The sequence below is a fragment of the Octodon degus genome, unplaced genomic scaffold (assembly GCF_000260255.1).
Source record: "Octodon degus isolate 3935 unplaced genomic scaffold, OctDeg1.0 scaffold00026, whole genome shotgun sequence".
Lineage (NCBI taxonomy): Eukaryota > Metazoa > Chordata > Mammalia > Rodentia > Octodontidae > Octodon > Octodon degus.
Window position 1 is genome coordinate 9,015,262 of NW_004524602.1, and position 16,593 is coordinate 9,031,854.

The 16,593-nt window shown below is 42.7% G+C and overlaps 1 protein-coding gene across 1 annotated transcript in view; it reads right to left on the reverse strand.

Annotated features, from left to right (window-relative positions):
- The window catches only part of Iqch (IQ motif containing H), a 218,911-nt gene that overhangs the window by 14,761 nt on the left and 187,557 nt on the right, over positions 1–16,593 (reverse strand). The window contains exon 18 of the mRNA XM_023712572.1: positions 4,194–4,316. Within this exon, the coding sequence (XP_023568340.1) occupies positions 4,194–4,316 (123 nt within the window). The remainder of the gene's footprint in view (positions 1–4,193; positions 4,317–16,593) is intronic.

A 16,593-nucleotide genomic window follows, 5' to 3' on the forward strand; every position in this document is an offset into this window, starting at 1 on the left:
CCACTGAGCCATCTCACCAGCCCATCATTTCTAATTTTTAAAAATGCCAGTTCTTGGTTGTTTATAATACTGCAGCTCTTTCTGTTGCTCTTGGCCACCCTCCCCCCAGTGGATTGACATGGGCCTGTGATTGCTGTTGATATCCCCAGGGACCAGGATGAAGGTCTGATCCAACACAGGGACTCAGTCTCAGTGGTGCCCCTGATTTTCTGGGACAAGGGAAAAGATACGGCAGTCCTTAAAGGTCAATCTTTGTAGAAAGGAGAGAGCTCACCTCTGCTCGTATTTCACTGGCCAGAACAAGTTATACAGCCGTGCCTAAGTCTAGAGGGAGAGCTGAGGAAGTGTAATTCTGTTCTGTGCCTGGAAGGAGGTGAACCAGAATATTTATGAGCAGCCCTGATGCTTCCCTCCATGGCAACGCCCTGGCCCAAGGAAATGATTGCTGGCAGGTGTGACGCTATCTGGGGTAGTGGCACACTGCCTGTCTGTGTGTGAGCCCAGCTTTGCCCCGCACTGTTGCAGGCAGTAAACACTACGCCTTTCTCCATATGGCTTTCATTACAACTTCGTTTCATTAGGAAACCAGTGGGGGTGTTCTGTAGTATTACAGAAATACCAGGATGAGACCCACCGAGTTGCTTACAAACTCAGTAACACTTTTTCCCCCCCGATATTCGTCAAGAAAATAAACCCAAACGGTGTTCTGATTTTCCTTTCCCCAACACTTCGGACAAGAAATATCACTTGAAATTTTGTGATAATAATGGAAGAAAAAATAATGTTAAAGAATAAAGACACCAGATGATTCTTCTTCTGGTAGCATCAACAGTGATAATACTGCTAACGTGGCCTTCTGTTTCTGGAAAAATCATCCATGTTAAATTGAACTAAGAGAACAGGTAGCAGAGGGCACACTGGAACTTAGGGGAGTGATTTTCTCGTTAGCCTCAGAACAGCCCTAAAGGACCATGATGTTTTAGGGAAGCTGGCTATTAAACACGTATGGCTTTGTTGGTTGAGATAGTCACAGGGCTGTGAGGAGAAGTCAGTGCTTCTCCAGCTCAAGAACATGTAAGAGGCACTGAGGTTCTTGGGTCGGTAATCATATTTCGGAAGTAGTCCTTAGGAGGAAAGGGCACCTAGTGGATGCATTGGTGTGAGAGAAAAAAACATGTTTGACTTTGTGGGAAACTCAGAGTTCAAATATCAGTTCCAGAATAAGCCTGGCTATGTAACCTTGGGAAAATCCTCACTGTAATATGGTAGAAATAATGCCCTCTGACACATAAGCATGAAGAATAAACAAGACAGAGAAGTGAAGTGCTCAGCTCAGGAGCCAGCACACAGTAGGTGCTCTGTAAATGCAGCTTTCTCACCTGCCTTACCCCTTAAGAAAAATCTGTGAAGAGAGGAAGTGGATGGTGCCACCAGGGATGGGTCTTGGGCTCAAAGAACCTGAGAACCCATTGCAGTAAAATATACCAAGGACACTGCCAGAGAATTTCTAAAATTTCCTTCCTGTCAAATGACTCCCTTTTACCTCAGATTCTTAAGATTCCTCACCCCCACTGCTCTCCTTTGCTCTTTTGTTTTCCAGTGATCCTTTGTGCTTTTAATGGATTCTTTTAGTTTCTGAATTTTATTCTCTCCTTTCTCTGCTTCTCTTATTCTGCTTTTCTGATGCCATCAATCTATATCCATATTTCTCTCTCCCCCTCTGTTTCGTCTTTCACTTTCTATAAATGGTTTAACACAGGGGACCTGCAGGTAAGTACATAGATGCTCCTGGCTAAGCCTTTCGTGTCCCTTTGTCAGTTCTGTAGCTCTTCTTGTTGAGATCCCTGACCGTAACTTGGAGCCCTCCCTCGGCACCACCAAGCTGCTCCCCTTGGGCTATTACAATGTTTTTCCTACTAAAATCTTTTACTAGAAATGGATGGGATCAACTCAAGAGAAAATGTAAATGACTGAGTTGAATACTTTACTTTTCCCAAGAGTACAAGTATAAGGCCTTTAGCTCAAGAAAACATCTCTAGAAAAAATTTCAGATAATGGAAAATGACAGCATATTTTTTGGGGGGACAGGAGATTTTCCCTGACATATATGCCTATTTGAAGCATTTGTTCTGCTTTGATATTTTAGGATGAAATGAAATAGACACCGATAAAGCTACAGTTAGATTTAGCCACCTTGTGGCATGTGAGAGTGTTTCACTCTAATCAGTTTGGGGCTATGAACTAATTCCAAAGGGATTGTGTGCAGCAGATGCAACAATTAATTTCAGGTAAATCAGTTCAATCTGGCTTTTTCTTTCTTTCTGTATTTTATCAAATTTAATGTAATTTGCAAGGCAATATGAGTTCCATTATATGTGTTTGCAACCAGCATGAATCAATCCAACCAGAGGGCCTTATTGCACCCTGACAGTGCCCTGGCAGCTTGTTGGGGATTGCCAAGCGTCAGATAGGCCATTCTGTTCACAGTTGGTCCCATATTTAAGGTCTGTATGCTGTACAAGGGCCTATAAAAATATTTCACTCCTGAAAATTGTATTTGTTTTCCAATAGAAAAATCTAAAAGACATTGGGTTGAATCTCTACAAATCAACCATTTAATCATCTGACTACTGCCCAATTATTATATCATTATATATACATTATACTGTATTTAATATGGGAGGTGAATTTAATATGTTTGATATGATGTGGGATTTGATCTTCCACAAGAAGAACAGCTCTGAGTGTGAGAGATTTCAAAATCTGTGTCAGAGTAAAAAAACAGGTAAAGAGTTTCTCCAGAGGAACAGGAGTCTGTAGGCACAAAACGGGGAACAAAGACAGTCATCACAGTTTAGGGACAAAGACAGTCATCACAGTTGTACCCATCCAGATATAGCAATATGAAGCAACTGTGCAGGTATGGTTTAAAAAAGTTACACTGTATTTTAAACCAGAAATCCTTCCTAAAAGCAATTATTATATACAGTGCTATGGACTGGCTCATGTTGCCCTGAAACTTCTACATGACTGTGCAGGAGATAGGGCCTTTATTTTTTTTATTTACTTTTTTTTTTTAGTTTTCTACTGGGGAAAAATTAAAAATAAAGTTCATCAGTGAAAGAAAGAGTGAAACATGTTAAATTGATAAATACAATGTTAGCAATAACATAAAATTTACTACCTACTCTTTTTATTTATTTATTTTTAATTTTTTGTGGTCTTCATTTTTTAATAAATTTTATTGAGAAATAAGTAGCAATGAGACAGTTTTAAGACCAATTAATAGGACAGCTTCAATAATTAATACATTGCATATTGTTGTCTTTGTAGTGGGTATTTATAGTGTAAGATGCAGGCATGATAACCTGTCCACAAACACTGTTCGTACAAATTTTTCTTCAAGACAGGGCCTTTAAGGAGATGATTAAGATTAAATGAGGTCATAAATGTAGAAACTTCACTCTCTATACCTGATGTACTTTTAAAAGAGGCATAAGAGGCCAGTGTAGTGGTGCATGCCTGTAGTCTGAGCACTTGGGAGCCTGAGGCAAGAGGATTGCTGTGAATTCAAGGCCAGCCTGGCCTATATGGTGAGACCCTCTCTCAAAAAAAACACAAACCCTCCTCCACTTCCACCCAGTATATGTGTGTGTGTGTGTGTGTGTGTGTGTGTGTGTGTACATGCGCGCGCACATGTGCACATCTACAGGAAGGCTGCTATCCAGAAGCCAGGAAGTAGGTTCTTACTAGGAACCAAATTTGCCAGTGTCTTGGACTTCCAGCTTCCAGAGCTTTAAGAAAATAGCCTTCTGTTGTTTAAGCCATGCATTTGGTACTCCAGAAGTCTATGCAGGCTATCACAGAATGTTCATTGATAAACAGCTTTGGGTGGACTCAGGCTATGCCTCAGGGTCAAGAGCTGGTCTTTACAATACCCACTAAGTCTGGAGAGTAGCAGGGGTTTTCTCTACAAGCTGGTTGTGCAAGTTTGAGGTTTGAACTGACTTCTAAAGACCAGGGGCTGCTCCCTGTGGAAATGACTTTCTGCCCTTTTCAAGAAGCGCCCAGTCTTCATTTGAGAATTCTCGTCTTTTAAAGAATATCTGATTGCAAGGGGAGTAAATAATGAGCCACCTAGGTCACCCACAGGCTTGCTTGGTCCAGCCTTGGTGAACTGCAACCCCTCTTACCTCAAGGTCATAGCCAATGCCATGTGCCTTACACATTTGGAGGAAAACATGGTGGAAAATCAGCGAGAGATTGGTATGCTTCATCTGGGTGGTCATCACTGCATAGCGGCTGGTCTCCTGTGACTGAAAAGGCCCCCACTGAGAGTTAGACTACTCAAAAAAATATTTAAATAGCCTCTAAGTTTAGAATAATTGCAGATTAACAGAACAGGTGCAGAGGCTGGGGAGATAGCTCAGTAGAATAAATCCTTGCCTGGTGAGCACAAGGTCCTGAGTTCAATCCCTGGTACCGCAAAAAAAAAAAAAAAAAAAAGAACAGGTGCAGAGATAATACAAAGTTCCTGTACCCCCAGCACCTTGTTGCCCTATTACTAACACATAGCATTGCCATGGAACATGTATCATAACTAAGAAAACAAACTACCACATTACTATTAAGCTCATATGTTACTTGGATTTTAGTGGTTTTTCACTAATCCCATCTTTATGTTTCAATATTCCATTTAAAATACCATATTATATTTTGTCATTTCCCTAGGTTCTTCTGGGCCGTGGAAGTTTCTCAGACTTCCCTGTTTTTGATAAACTTGAAACTTCTCAGGCATACTGGCCAAGTATTTTGTGAAATGTCCCTTGATTTGGATTGGTCTTATGTTTTTCTCATGATTTGACTGGAGAGGTATGTTTTTGAGAGGAAGAACATGTAGGTAAACTGCACTTTTTATAGCTTCCTTGCAAGGATCCATGCTGCTATAGTTTGGGCACTGGAGACCCCAGATGTGACTGTGTTAAAAGGCTTGGTCCCCAGGTGGTGCTGCCGGGAGGCAGTGGAGAGTAGCAGGGGGCGCCTCAGGGGAGGCCCTCAGGTTATCGGGAGGGGTCAGCAAAAGGGAGCTGGAGGATTTGATCTCTTCCCCGCTTCGCTTGCTGGCTCATGATGTAAGTAGTTTTGAGCCATCTCATGCTCCCTTTTATTTCAACCCGGCACCCCACCAGAGGCTCACAGCAGTAGGGCCACTCAGTCGGCTCTGGAGCCTCCAATACTGTCAACTACATAAACTGCTTTTTTTTTTTTTCTCCTAAGTTAATTATCCAAGGAATTTTGTTACAGAAACAGAAAGCTGACTGATACACATCCTGTCATACTAATATGCATGACTTGATGACGTTAACTTTTACCACCTGTTTGGGATCGCTTTTGACACTTCAGCAAAAATTATACAGGTTTCTCTGCTATAAAAGAGACTGCTCCCTTTTCCCCTACTATACTTTTTGGAAGCACATCTCAAAACCTGCCTATGTCCTTGATGTGGCCCATATTACAATTTTGATACAGTTTTCTTTAGGAAACTGCTGTTCTTTAAATGCTATTAATTCAAGCTATCCCAAAGAGACTAGTAAGGCCCAAAGAATTTTACTTCCTTCCTTTCTAAGAACATTTAATATTTAATGTGTACAGAGTCAAGTATTGGATTGTGGCGGTTTTGTAGCACGCCATTTGTGAGATGTGGCATTTGCTTTTATCGGTCAGCTTTTCCCCAGTGATAACTGGAAATTTGAAGGACTGCATACAGGGCCAAGATTACCTTAAGGACATAGAAAATAAAGGTTCCTGGCCCAGGTTTTGGGGCCTCTCAGTTGCTAGAAAACCATGTTTCTGGACGAGCACATTTACTTGAAGTAGAAGAAGGCAAATGAGATTGTTGTGGTCAGGGTTTACAGAGGAATAGATTTAATACAGGACCCATAATTTATAAGATTATAATATTTACCCAAAGAGTCAAATGCAGAAGAGTCAAAGAGACCTGGCCACACACCAGAGACCCAAAGAATCCAGCCGAGGGCCAGGAGCTCATGGCCATGTCCTACATGAGTCCCACTGAAGGCTTCGAGCCCACAACACGTCTGTACCAAGCAAGGATCTGTGCTGGCAGGCCCACCGGCCAGTAGTGGAAGCTAGAAAGTGTGCCAGCAGGCTGAGGATTCTGCACTGGAGCCAGGAAGCAGTGCTCAAGGTAAGGACCAGAGCTCTCCAGAAAGTACCGTAGTCATCCTCAGTGACAGTGAGATCCCGAGCTCCTCCAGCGATGAGAACTGCTGCGTTTATATCGGGAAAGCCAGTGCAGCAAGCTTCTCCAGGAGGATCAGCAGCTCCCTATCTTCCCCTGCAGTTCTCCTTCTATGCTGTTGGCCACAGTCTTCAAGTTGGCCTTCCACATCCAGCGCCACGCTGCTTTGGTTCAGCTGGGTATTACCAGGTGGCCTATTGCTAATCCACCACAGAGATGGTGCTGGTTGTGGGGGATCCTAAGACCCTGATACTCATCTGCAGTCACCTGTAGGCATCATCATCATTGTCATCGTCATCGTCATCGTCATCATCATCATCGATAATGCAGAGAACTAGGGTTGACTGAGCGCCCAGCAAAGAATACCCCCCCCACACACCGTGTATCCCACACATATCATGGTCACATTTGGTGGCACTGCTTCCCCTACATGCTCTGTCTTTTTCTACCTTTATATCAGCGCTCTGAGGGTCCCATCACCAGTACCATTGCCAAGGCTGCTCTCCCCACACAGAAGCAGGGTCTCTATAGCAATGTGAGGCTCCTGTCGGCTAATGCATCTGAATCAGTACTCCATCAGCATTTTTCCATCTGTAGCTATTTGTTTCTATTTTTTTTATTTTTTGAAACAGGATCTTCCTGTGCAGTTCAGGCTGGCCTTGCGCTCACTATGTAGCCCAGGTTGGTCTCAAACTCATGGTGATCTTCCTGCCTCCGCCTCCCAAGTGCTAGGATGACAGGTGTGCACCACCATGCTTAGCTATTTTTATTTTTATCTAATATACTCTCTCAGTTATTCTCTCATTGCTGGGACAAATACCTGACACCCACAATGAAAGAAGGAATGTTTATTTAGCTCGCAGTTAACTGGAGGTTTCAGTCCATACTTGGCTGGCTCCCAGGCAGAGCAGCACAGGGCAGAGAGCATCCATTCATGGCGGCAACAAAGAGCAAGAGCAAAATGGAGAAGTGACAGCAACAATGGCAACAGAGAAAAAGTCTGTCAGTCTGTCTTCTATCACATTCAAGCTATCGCCCCAGGCTGGGAAAGGTACACCCATAATCCCAGCAGTACTAAGGCCCATAATCCCAGTGGATTATGAGTTAGTCTCAAACTCTAGAAGTCCCCACCCCATGATTTGCATGAGGCTTTGAGGGGACAGCTACACACACACCATAACATACACAAACCATAAAAGTTGTGCATAGTAGCAGGTACCATGTAATGTTCAATATATGTATATATCACATAGTGTTTAAATCAGGTTAAGCATATTATCTCCTCAAACATTTATCATTTTGTGGTAAAAACTGTCATAATCCTTTCTTCTAGCTTTTTTTAAGTGCACAGTACATAGCTGTTATGTTTAATCACCCTACTATGAAGTAGCACCCCATGCTCCTCTCTAACTGTAACTTAATACCCATCAATCAACCTTTGTGTGTCTACTGCCACTCCTATTTTCTCTTTTTAAACAAAAGAAAATCTCACACTCCCCTCCATATCTAATAGCTGTATATTGTTAGCGTCCTGATAATGGTGAGTTGTTGCCCTGGCTGTTCTCTTGGGTAACAGAATATTCTGGAGGCAGGCACTGCATAGTTACTGAATCTCTGGGTTGAACCCAGTGCTTACACAGAAAAGGCCTTTAGTGTTTAATGAACGAGAGAAAGAATGAAGAAACACAAAAGGTTAGGTGGAAAGCATTTCCCTCTGGTTCAAAGACTCTTGCAAAGTACCTCAAGGAGCTGCCTGTCAGTATGTATGCTTTAAAATTGAAGCAGGTGCTTTACAGAAGCATGGAGACAGTCACCCCATCCCCGAAGAATGCCAACTCGGGACAGTCTCTCCATTTGCCCCCTAGAGGACAGTGTAGCCCTGGTGGGCTAAGCAGGAATTGCTGAAGAGGTGACAAAAACCCCAAAGAGAAACTCCCTGAGCCAGCCAAGCAGGCTGTCCGAAGCGTCATGGCCACCAGCTCTGTATGCCTTGCCGTGCCAGGCTGTGCCATTCTGCTGCCTTTTCAGTGAAGACCCAGAAGTCTGAGCGTTTGCACATGGAAGTGAACTGTAAATACTCTGGAATTCCATTGTGGTTACTGAGCATGTAATTGCATGGTAATTGCCATGAATTCACGAGATAATTCCAAGGTTATTTTTGTCTTCTAAACTTGTCTTATGCTGCCATAGTAGATAAACGAACTAAACCCAAAACTCAGGCCCCAGTTAGCCAGAGGGGCAGGAAGGCCCATGATAGCAGGATCCTGCTCAGCGCTGGGTATCTTGGGCTCAAAGTACAACCAAAAAGTTCACTGTCCAGTAGTAAGTGACATCTGGACAAGTAAGGACATACTGCCTGAGGAGTATGCAGACCTGAGCTTGTGATGCATAAAGAACCTGAACGCCGACTCAGGATATCTGGTATCTCTCTGAGTTGCTGCTTCCTTCCTATTCCCATCACCATCACAGTCGAGACCTTTACTGCCTGGGAGTGCTGGAGATGGAGGCGTGAACAAAATTCTATGAAAGAAGTACATGGAATCTGGAAGACTGAGGTTCAAACCTGGCGAGGTTACTTATCATCTGTATGATCTGAGACTTCTCTGACCTCTGATGACCAAGTAAGCCTACTGTCACTGGAAGCTAGTACGTCGTAGCTACTGTTTTTTTTCATGCTGGTTCTTTGAAAGCGTTTTGGACTGATAAGGTAACTTCTCAGGTTGTGCCTCCTCTGCTGGAACCCTCTTCTGGGATTCTGAGCATTGTCACCACATGAATCACTTCTCTCAAATTCAGGATAGGTCAGTGTCATTTTTCTTGCTCAGAAATCTTCAGCATCTCCTCCCTTGTGTTCAAGATGAAATCTGGAGCCTGTCTTGATGGTTGGACCCCCAAACTCGCTCGGTGCCCAGCTCCACCCTCTTCTTTTCCCTCCCTTCCCAACTCTCCACACTCGGTTTGCTACTGCTTCCCAGCAGAACACAGGCTTTCTGCACACTCTGTCTCATTTGCTGGGAGAGGTATTCAAGACAGCAGGTTGGTGCCTGGCATTTAAGTAGCCCCTACAGGAGGCCATGTGGTATTTCCTGTGTATCTTTTTTTTTTTTTTTTGTACTGGAAATTGAACTCAGGACCTTGCACTTGTCAGGTAGGAGCTGTGCCACTGAGCTATATCCCCAGCCCTGTATCTATTTTAATATCAGCATCATTTCTGTGTTTCCTTTTTTTTCTTTTTTTTTTGTGTAGGGTCTCACTATGCAGCTTGGACTCATAGTGATCTTCCTGTTTTCTGCCTCTCTAGTGCTGGAATTACAGATGTGCACCGCCACACCTGGACTGCATCTCCAGCTCAGCACGCCCAGGAGCAGGGTCGGTGCGGCATGTGGTGCCAGGAATCGAACCCTGGCCCCTGCACTTACCTAAGCAAGTGCTTAGACCACTAAGCTATCTCTCCAGCCTTTCTTTTTCTTTTTTTTAAAAATATTTTAAAAATCATTTATCTATCTATCTATCTATTTATTTATTTGGTACAGGGTCTTGCTATGTAGTTCAGACTTATAGTGATCCTCCTGTCTCAGCCTCCCCAGTACTGGGATTACAGGCATGCACCATCATGCCTGGGGCTCTGGGGCCAGCCTGGCATGCAGTACATGGGATCAAACCCATGTCCTTACACTAGCCAGGCAGGCACTTAGACCACCAAAATATCTCCCCAGGCCTGTGTCTCCTTTTTAACTCTGAAGCTTGGTGAAATTTTTGGCATAAAATAAGTACTTATTAAATGTGTTGCTAATGAATGTGTGCTTAATAAAATATAATCTGGGGGGAGCCTGCCCCTTAGCTCCGTTCTTGAAGTGGCTGCTTCAACAAAGCAGTCAGGCTCAGGTTGCTGTGGTTCGATCCCCACAACTCAAGCCAGCCAAACCTGCCCTGAAGGCATTCAGAGCAAAAAAAATAAATAAAAAAATATAATCTTAATAATATGTTGCTAATAAAGATGAACAAATAAAAGACAACTACTTTTGGAAAAACTTAGCCAACTCCAGTTTCTAAAAAGCAAACAAAAGAAACCTGTTGAATATCTCTGGTTGTCTTTGACCCAGCCTAGCACAGGTGACAGGAGTACTGGCACAAGAACTGCATAAGCAGGTAGTCTTTAGAACAGAGACTGGGACAAAATAAGCACTCAGTGTGTGTTAGCAGTGGTCACTTATTAAACTCAACAATTTCACAAATCAACTCAGTTATTTACAATAAAAACTGACCAACCAACCAATAAGCCTTTTTATCAATAGGAGAATTGAATCAAAAGACATTACATTTGCTACATACTAACTTTATGACTTTGGATATCTCACTTAACATTGCTTAAGTTTCCTATTCTGTAAATGGGTGTAATAATCCTTGTTTTATATATTTCTTATGATTACTATGGGTAAAATAAATTCATATGAATTTCCAGTATAGGTTATATAAATAGAAGGCTCCATTATTGAAAGATTGTTTTATGCAATCTACCCACTTTTGATGCTGTACAATTCATTTAGGTTTGCCAAAGATCAAATCAAAAATCACAATTTGGAAATAATTTATTGAAATTATAAATGCATGTGTCCTTTGATTCAACAATTCCATATCTTGGAATGTGAAATTGTGTATAAAATTTTTTATAAATTTATATATGTATATATATATCAACATAATTTACATAGTTGTAATAGAAAAAACCTCAAAAAAATCTGCCAACAGAGGAAAGGGTAAATAAATTATGGCATATACCTAAAACGGAATATGTTGCTGTTACAAAGAAACAATAACGTTTATAACGAACTGGTATAGAAAACTCGGCAAGGAAAAAGTTTCAGAGGTGCTGCATATATTATAGGCTGCATTTGGGATAGAAGAGCAAAGATGAATCTTGTGTGTGTTTATTTATTTGCTATGCAAAAAGATGCTTCGAAAGAATGCACAGGGCTGGGGAGATAGCTTAGTGAAATAAGATCTTGCCTGGCAAGCGCAGGGTCCTGAGTTCAAACCCCAGTACTGGGGAAAAAAAAAAAAGGAAAAAGAAAGCATGAACAGACACTGGTCATGGTAGCTATCTTGTGGGGTAGGCAATCAGAGGGACTTGTCATCCATTCAAAGGTCCTACCTTTGGAGCCATGTAAATATACTACATACTTCAAGAACTTAAATCAGATTGCTATTCAATGTGACTTTGAAGATGAGCTGAAATTTATGTTTCATGCATAATTTTAGTGTGCAAGCTTTTTATTTGTAAAAAAATATAGTCAGGCTTTTCCATATGGCCCATGGTGTAAGTAATGTTATCTTTTATTTTATTTATTTATTTTTGCAGTACCAGGGATTGAATTTAGGACCCTGCACTTGCCAGGCAAATGCTTATTCTACTGAGCTATCTCCCCTGCCCAAAGGAAGTTTCTTTTTTTAATTTTTTTTTTTATTTTTGATATTTTAGGGAAGGGTCTACAGGGTGTTCGGGATCCCATTCATAGTGATCCGCCTGTTTACAGCCTCCTAAGAGCTGGGATTACAGGCTTGTACCACCACGCCCAGTCAACTGCCATCTCGGTGCGTCCTGGGGGCAAGGCCAGCACAGCAGACCAGGGGATTGAACCCCCGGCCCCTGTGCCTGCTTGCAGGTGCTTTAATCCACTGAGCTATTTGGCCAGCCCTATTATATTTGTTGTTGTTCTTTTTTTTTTTTTTTTTTTCTGTACCAGGGATTGAACTCAGGACCTTGTGCTTGCCAGGCAAGTGCTTATGTTACCAGGCTATCTCTGTGGTCCTACCAAGCTATCTCCCCAGCCCTAATGTTATCTTTCTGTACTCATTCTTTAGGAAATGCAGGGGCTGAAGGAGACGGCTCAGTAGAATAAGTGCTTCCCTGGCAACTGCAAGGGCCAGTGTTCAATCCCCGGTTCCACCAAAAAAAAAAAAAGGAAATGTGTGCTACATCCACTCATCTTCCCTCTTAAAATCCAAGACTTCTTCAACCCACCCAGTGCCACTGACTCTTGATGCAGCTTGGAATGGATGAGAAACCAGTGGCTGACGGGGAACCCGGAAACAAGTATCACACAGGTCATGAATCCTCCTTTGGAAAAAGTTTCCTGCAGGCCTTAGCTGGATTTCCTCAGAGATATGCCAAAGTTTCTTGGAGTCTGACCCTGACTCACCACTAGAGCATGACAGGTTAGACACACAGGCTTTCAACTCTGACAAGTTAAACCTTGACTTACCACTTGTTCGCTGAGTGATCTTTAATGAGTTGTTTTAACATCTCTTACCTTAGTTTCCTTATCTAAAAATGAACATAATATTACCTGCCTAATGTCCATATATCAAAAAAGACTAAAAGAATTCATGTAAAGCACTTAATAAAGTACCTGAGTAGGCTCAATATATAGTACATTAATTTACATGGCAGAGTTGCCTGCTGTCCTACATGTGCCTTTTGATGAACTTGGGATAAACGCATTGCTGCGCGAGGCCGTGCACCCTCTGGGCCTAGCTGAGTGCCCAGCAGACACAGGTGTTGAGTAAACAGCTGCTGAATCTGTGTCCAGTTGGCTCCTGGGAGAGCACTAACTGACAGAACCAAAGCGATGGCTGGCGAGGACCATATTGCCCTGTCGGCACAGAGTGACCCCTTCCTACCAGCATCTGCAGAAGCCCAGAACTTCGCAGGGAAGGCTGTGCTTCCTCACAGATGGCCGCCCAGCCCAGAAGGCCGCTCGGTCACACTTAGAACAGAAGCTAAATCTATGGGCCCCATAAAATCTAATTGTTTGAGAGACGTGGGGGTCATTTACATCTCCCATAGTTTACAAATAAGGAGACTGAGGCCAGAGAGACAACCAGAATTCCTGATTCCTGGCTCTAACCTCGTGCTCTTCACTCCAAATTCCCACTGGTCACATCTGGAATGATAAGAATTTCAGAAGTTAGCTCTCCCTTATAAAAACTAGGGAAAGCAGAAGAAAACATTACTAGAAGAAGTGTAGGCTTATTCAACTACCTTTCTAAATCACAATCTAACAAGAGTGCTTCAAGCTAAATAAAGGAAGCTCTGAATACTCCTTTTCACTGGAGAATATAATTTTGCTTCAGCCACAATTTAAATTGATTTAGTTCTGAGCACCAGCACTTGAAGTGTGGAATATATTCCATTTTCGCCATGATACTTGTTTTGACAGTGATACATTTCAGTTGACATAGTTGAAATCCTTATGTAATAAATCTCTGCCTGAAAATTAATCATGTTTATAATATTCTGAGAATTAATAACACCCATTGCTCAAATCATTAACTTAAAAAAAGGAGCTTCCAAAATCTGTTCTCGGCAGTAAGGGACCACAAATAAATGAATGTTTGATAAAATAATCCAAGTAGCAGTTTAACAAGCGTAAACTGGAATGTGGCTGCAATAACACAGAACTATTGTTTAAGGGTTGGCAGAGGCTGATGAGGTTCTTATTTCAGTTACGAAGCAGGCATCCACATGCATAATGAACTGCTCTCTGAATTATTAATGTGTTGCTTATTTAGCTTCATCTGTCTAGAAGATAATGTATCCTAACTCTAATGAGTGATTGGTTTTGTGCATAATTACAGTAGCAGCAGTAGTGGGGAACTGTGTGCCTTCAAAGGAGGAGTTCTAAAAATAAAGCCATCACATAAACTCTGTTGTTGTTGCATTCTATCAAAATCAAACCCGAAGCATTTGAGAATTCGTAATAAATTACAGGAGACAGAATCATTATTAACATCATAATTTAACACAAAAGGTTTTACTTAATCATTCATTACAGATCATGTGCTGTTAAAATGCATATAAACAACTTGGGTTGTCTTAAGATGTTAGCGAAGATGTTTCCTTTCGGTCATTCATGAAGTGTGGGTTTCCAAGGTTTAGAAAATGAGGGAAGGGGTGAAAACAGATAGCAAAGGCCAACAATTCATGCCATTTTTGATATAATGTAAGTTAAAAGTTATTTATGTACTTAGTACAGGGTCTACAGGGGCTCACTATGTAGATTGGACTGATAGTGATCCTCCTGTCAGCCTCTCAAGTGCTGGGATTACAGGCGAACGCCACTGCGCTTAGTCTCATTCAAAGTCTCAGCATGCCCCAGGGTTGGGACCAGCATGGCATGTAGCATTGGGGAGGGATTGAACCCCGGCTTGCGGCTGCCTAAGAAGGTGCTTTAGTCCACTCTGTTATCTAGCCGGCCCAATTAGAAGTTATTTTTTTATTTTTAATTAAAAAATTTTAAAGGCTGTTTCTTTTTTGTTTCTAAAACCTGCATGTCTGGGGATTTCTTGGACCTTATTTACACCATCAGGTGGCTCTTTGTGGAGGAGAGAGACTGGGTGAGAAGTCCAGTTGCCCATTCTAACTGGGTCTAAATAGCCTGTTAGACACTTGTTTCTGATGTGGAAGAATTCTGAGTTCTTCTAAGAGTCCAAACAGTTCTCTGCTTTCCCCTGCACAGCTCATTATTAAAGGGACAGACGCATTTTATGGACCTCGGTTCTAAGCGCACCGTCATTATCATAGCGGTCTTATCTCTACTCTTCCTTTTTCTCTAGTCTTCAAAGGGGCTGTCAACTGTCAGATCATAAACCTGACAGCAGCGTAGCCTGTTCACACTTGTTCAGGAGGCTTCAGCTCGGTTGCGAATCACATCTGTACGTGCTGCTCTTTAAAAAGAGCCCACCACGTGAGCACACACCCACGAGGGCATCCACGCACGAGCACAGCGGCCCCCGCATCAGGACGGTCACTTTTCTCTTTAAAACCGAGCACTTTGAATTTATCTCTACACCAGAAACCATGCAGAGCTTTTCTGCAGTGATTGTAGAGTCATTTGAAGTTCTGAAAATCATAATGCATCCCTCTTGTGTGTAGGCAGTTCCTGAAAGTGCTTAACTCCCTTGATTATGGGAGAATTCCTCTATGTGGCCTGTGGCTAGGAATGGAACCTATAGGCAAGATGGGAAAAATGAGAGAGTGCTTCTAATTCAAAGTACAACTTCCACTTATGGCTTTCTGAAACTACACACTTAAACGCAGCAAACTGTCTTTGGAAGGCTTGCATGGAATACTAACTTGTCTTCTGACTTCCTTGTAGAAATGGCATGGAGTTAGGCTTGCCAGTCAGAAGGGCTTAAGCTTTAATGCTGTCTTTCCTCCTAGCACTGAACCTAGCATCCTGCAGGTCCCTGTAGTGAAAATGGAGGCTATAGGTGGGGTTGGACATGGGAAATTTTTAGCAAGATCCTAGGGCCTAATGAAGGGAGAACTATTTCTCCTCTCTGGTCCAAATGTGCCTGTATCTGTGTTCTGTCCTCTCCTCTCCTCTCCTCTCCTCTCCTCTCCTCTCCTCTCCTCTCCTCTCTCTCCTCTGTTTTCTCATCTCTCTCATCTATGCTGGGCCTGGGCTCACACTTGCAATCTCTTGCCCCAGCCTCCCAGAATGCTGAGACTACCACCTTGCTTATCTTAATAAGCAGTTTGAGGGGTTCCCATGAGGTGGGGCCTGGCTGGTTCCTCACAGGGCACCTACATTGAGGAGGAGAAGGAGGAGACTGCTTGAGCACCTACAACATCAGGCATGTTCTCTAGGGTAACCTTGAGACGCTGGGCAGTCAAGGTGGGTTATTTAAATCCATAGGCATCTCCTAGACCTGAGGGGGCTCAGCAGACAGTCAGGAGACACTGCTCTGAAAGAATATCCCTGGAATGCCAGTGTAGGGTCCCATTAACTACTGGGATTCCTCTTTTATCTGTTCAGTATATTAGGATCTCAAATGGTGCTTCATTTACAAAAAGGACACAAGGCTCACTGTTGTATAAGGCAGAAGCAACCCTTGGGCAGCTATGAGGGCAACTGTGGTTGCCCTCTTATACCAAGGGCCATCACTCAGGTCCTCTTGACTACCACTCTTTTTCTCTGTGATCAACTTAGCTTGTTCTATCAAGAACCGACTTTTTCTATAGAGTCCTACCCTCTGTTACCCAGGTGCTAAGCTTGGTTACAGCTACCTTTGTGATGGGGCCAGTGTTGAGGGCTTCGCTAACCAAGCTGGGAATTTTCCTAAAGGTCATTAAAAAATCCTAGGTAGCTTAGCAACATGCTTAGATTTGCTTTTTCCCTTGCTGCCTTGATTGAAGAATGTGTCTAGACTTACGTAGAAATAAGAGGCAGGGAATCTTAACAAGTGGCTGTTGTAACTCTAGCGCGAGACAGCGAAATCAGAAAGTGGGGCAGTATATTCACAGTGGGATAGGGGTCTCTGAGCCA